Genomic DNA, 4,767 nt, shown 5'->3' on the forward strand with positions numbered 1-4,767 from the left:
TTCCTATAAAATAAAGCCATTTTTTAAAAGGGGTAAATAAAGGGTAGGAATATATAGATATTTAGGCGATTTAATTAAATTAGGTGACAGTTTGAAAAAATGAACAAATTGTAAGATTATTACCCACTAAAGTAGAGCATTTTTGCTTGGCTTAAGCACTAAGAACAATTTAGAAAAATGACGAAATTAATAACTCATCAGTTATATCACATGGCTTGAAAAATGTTTTATAATATTGAGTACTAGAGATTACAAACACAACTTAAACACTAGGAAACAGGAACTATGTTTTCTAAAATAATGTTTAAACAGAAGAACCACAATTCTGAATATAGGATATAAAGTTAAAACTATATTAATAAAAATTGTTAATCTTTTATCAGAAAATGTATATAGCATATAACAAACTATAAATCTATTGTCAATTCTATGTCAAATCCATCTTTACCAAGTATAATAAAACATGTAATAAATGAGTCATTGAGTTACATTTATTTTCAATTTTGAGATTTTTAATGTTTTTAATTTTTCCCTTTGGCAAATACATATACATGTGTGTGTGTGTGTGTCTGTGTGTGTGTCTGTGTGTGTGTGTCTGTGTGTGTGTGTATGCATGTGTATGTGTGTGTGTGTCTGTGTGTGTGTCTGTGTGTGTGTGTGTGTTTCCATGCTTTTCATTCTCTATTCCCACTGCCAATCCCTTTTCTAAAGTTATTTCCCTTTTCATTTTGTGACCAAATTCACTTAATCAGGGCTCTGTTTTAATAGCTGGATTGGGTTCATACATTGGACTATTGTAAGTTAAAAGTTGTGTATTAAATTTAAGGCAATGAGTTCTCCTCTTAAGTTCATCATAAGCAGACAGTTCAACAGTGAAAATTAGACTCCTCTGAGCACTTCTTTTCATGTTTTCAGGTTGAAGGGATCATTGTAAGGCCTACTCAGTAGAGAAATACACTGCTGTTATTATTTTGTGGTCTCAGGAGCTATGTTTTGTCTAGTAAATTGCATATCACAGCTCTTTTCTCATCTCATAAACTTATTTTTAAATAAATTTTAAAATTAACCAGGCTTGCCTGTAATCCCAGCACTTGGAGAGGCAGAGGCAGGCAGATCTCTGTTAGTTCAAGGCCAGCAAGATTTTTGAAGAAAGTCCAGCACACGCAAGGCTACACAGAGAAACCCTGTCTCAAAACAAACAAACAAAACAAAACAAAACATGCAAACACCAAACAAACAAAAAACAGATCAAGGACAATGATTAAGTATACTTTTGATACCCATCATAGTGGTTACGTTTCTAAAACAGTTGACAGAAACATATACAGAATAATATTACAGCATGTAGATTTCGGGCTTGGTAAATTTACAATGTATGATACTCAAAGCAATGTAAGATGTGAATTTTGCGCATTTACTGACAACGTGAAACTTCAAAGAGTATACAAAGACAGCACATCACTTAAAATACTCTATAAATCACATAAATGAAGATGAAAGCAGAAGAGTGTGGAGAAAATAATAACTTTATGTATCACACAGATACCTATATTTATATTATTTAAGAAGAACATGTCTCAAAATGTTAATAATTGTTACAGTGTTTCTATTTGGTAAAATGTCAGTTTCTAAGTTGTAACCCATATTTGCCTATAACTTAATTCTTCTTTAATAACTTACTTTGAATTCAAACTTTGTAAATACTGATTATATTTCTTTTTAGATAATTATGTTTGTTATTTAGCTTAACTGAAAACAATTTCCAAAACATCAGTCAGTCTTCATATGCAAGTTACAATTTCTTCATGCAAAGCAGTATGCATTCATATATGTCAAGAAATGTAAGTCTTATAATGCTAATAGATGGCGTTTGTAATTATATCCTCCAAGAATTCATACATCATCTTAAAACATTGTTCTGGAATTATACTTCTCTACTGCAGGTGAAATTGAGGATTAAAAATCCTGTGAATTTTCCATTTCATATTACAAGAGGATGCCATCTGACACTGTAGTCATTTTGAAAATTGTCCTAATCACATGTTAATAACTTAAGGTTTGAGCATGGTATAGATTTAAGAATTGAAAAAGCATCCTCTAATTTTCACAGCAGTTGCCCATAAAACCAGATAGTTGCATCGTGTTTCTATTATATTTTCTATAATAAAATGGGCTTTAAAAAACACATTAATGGGAGTTTCTAAGAAATGCTATGTATGGAAACTCCCCCAAAATATAAAAATAAATACTCAATTTTATTCCTTCTCTAGTCTCTGATGGAGTTGAAGACCAAATAGTTTAGTTTTGCAATTAAGCTTAGTTGTTTAGGTGTTAAGATGTTTTTAGGTCTAGATAGATGTTTTAAGTCGATAAGGATGAGATATGATAGATATTGATTTACATTCAGAATTTTAGAATCACGAGGATAGGGGAGATATTTTCTTCAAGGTTGCCAAATACAAATAGCCAAAACACTAAGAATGTAACATTTACATTAATTCCTGACTGTTTCATGGTTCTTTTTGCTGTAGGTAGTTTACTGAATATATGTGTATTAATCTAAAAGTATATGAATAAGTAATATTTAATAATAAAATAAAATAAAAACACATTCATGGGAGTTTCTAGGAAATAGTGTATATGGAAACTCCCCCAATATATAAAAATAAATAATTTTGCTTATTTTAGAGAGAGAGGTCAAGGGGACAATGTGAACAATGGAAAGCCAAATTCTTAGCATAAATATTAACTTATTTATCCAGAATTCTCTCTCTTTTCTTTATAATTCTACTAAGAGCACATTTTACTTCCTTGTTTCTGAGACTATAAATGAGTGGGTTCAGCATGGGAATCACAATGGTGTAAAACACAGAAGCCACTTGATCCTTTCCCAAGGAGAAGGATTTATTTGATTTTAAATGAGTAAAGATCATGGTACCATAAAATATGGTGACTGCCAGGATGTGAGAGGCACAAGTTGAGAAAGCCCTCTGTTTTCCTGAAGTAGAATTGATCTTCAAAATAGTAGAGAGAATCGACACATAGGATGCAGATATTGTGATAAGGGACAACAGTAGGGTGGAACCAGCAAAAGTGAATATAATGAATTCAATGTCATGTGTATTGCTGCAAGACAGAGCTATAAGTGGGGACGTGTCACAGAAAAAGTCATGGATGACATTGGAGTTGCAGAAATCTAGTGTGCCCATGCATAACATATTGACAGTGGAATCCAGAGCTCCAAACACATACGACCCAGTGAGGAGGGCACTGCAGAATCTGTGGGACATAACAACTGAATAGTGTAAAGGATTACAGATAGCTACATACCGGTCATAGGCCATTGACGACAGAAGGAAACACTCAGTGGCTGCCAAAAGGACAAAAAAGTACATCTGAGTGAAGCAGCCCATGAAGGAAATGTTCTTAGTGGAAGTCAGCAGATTTGCTAAAGTTTTGGGGGTGATGACAGTTGAGTAACTGAGATCAAGTAACGACAGATGGGTGAGGAAGAAGTACATCGGGGTGTGAAGCTGAGCATCTAGACGGATGATCAGTATCATGCCTATGTTGCCCAGCACAGTGATCAGGTATATCAGGAGAAACAGCACAGACAGAACCAGCTGTATCTCCTTGGAATCTGTCAGACCCATTAGGATGAAATAAGGCTTATGTGTGTAATTCCAGGTACTCATTGTGAAGTACCCTAACCTGAAATTAAAGTAATATTTAGGTTGAGCAAATCTCAATAAGATATTTTGTGTATGCTTCACTATTTTCTTCATTAATTTCTGTTGTCTCAAAGTAGTTATTACAGTTATTACACTATTACAGTGTCCTTAAAAATGAATGCCAAAATAGAGGTATGACATTTGATTATCATGTAATAAAAGTGATAGAGTTTTACACTTTCAATAGGACTTATATCTTCCCACCATTTTAAAATAGAAACAAGGTGCAGAAATATTAAATAACTATTGAGGATTCAGTTCAAATGCCTTTTGAGGTTTATGTATATGTAGCTTGGTCAGAGCATATTCATAATTCTGTATTTATCTTTATAATAAGCTTTTGAAACATAATCGAAACTATGTAAAATTAATGAAGATAGAAAATCATCTTAATATAACATTTCTCTTCCTTTTCTTGAAATGTGAATTATCATTAGCTATAAATAAATCTAATTTTTACAGAAGTCTTCATTAAATGATATGGCTATTGATGAAGAAACAGTCTTCTGCCCCCAAAATTCAAAGTAAAAGTTCTTCTAAAATTATACTTTGAAAATATGGTAATGACTTTTAGAATCTCATGTAACTAACACTTTTGTTTTTGGCAGAAATATAGGCAATTATGAAAGTCTCAATCTTAGTGAGTGTGTACAAATAATCTTATAATAAACACCTTGTGTTATTTTAACCACTCTAAGACTTAAATTTCAGAATACTTACTGTGAGACAATTTTTTTTTTCTGGAAACAACTTTCACAGACCTTCCAATGCCATATACATAGAGGTGTGACAACTTTGAGTTTATTTCAAAAATAAAAGAGAAAATAGGCTTAAGGATCTGAATGTTTCCACATTCTGGTTTTCTTTGAGATTTCCAAATATCAGTCTATTCATTTTCTTTCAATGAGAAGGAAAGGGTTTTATTTAGATCTTGTTGGAGCACACAATTTTACAGTAGCTATGAGTCGAGTGCTAGGAGCAACTCTAAGTCTAAGTAAAGTAATCTATGTTCTTTCACTCTACCTAATAATTCCAG

At 32.3% G+C, this 4,767-nt stretch overlaps 1 protein-coding gene across 1 annotated transcript; it reads right to left on the reverse strand.

The window, feature by feature from the left end:
- Nucleotides 1-2,750: 2,750 nt before the first annotated feature.
- LOC311607367 (olfactory receptor 8H1-like) lies at nt 2,751-3,695 on the reverse strand (the record flags this gene model as incomplete). The annotated part of the gene is made up of 1 exon (XM_084799019.1): nt 2,751-3,695. The coding sequence occupies one exon, from the start codon at nt 3,693-3,695 to the stop codon at nt 2,751-2,753; it is 945 nt and encodes a 314-aa protein (XP_084655145.1).
- Nucleotides 3,696-4,767: the final 1,072 nt, after the last annotated feature.

Source organism: Acomys minous (assembly GCF_964271855.1).
Source record: "Acomys minous genome assembly, chromosome: 10".
Lineage (NCBI taxonomy): Eukaryota > Metazoa > Chordata > Mammalia > Rodentia > Muridae > Acomys > Acomys minous.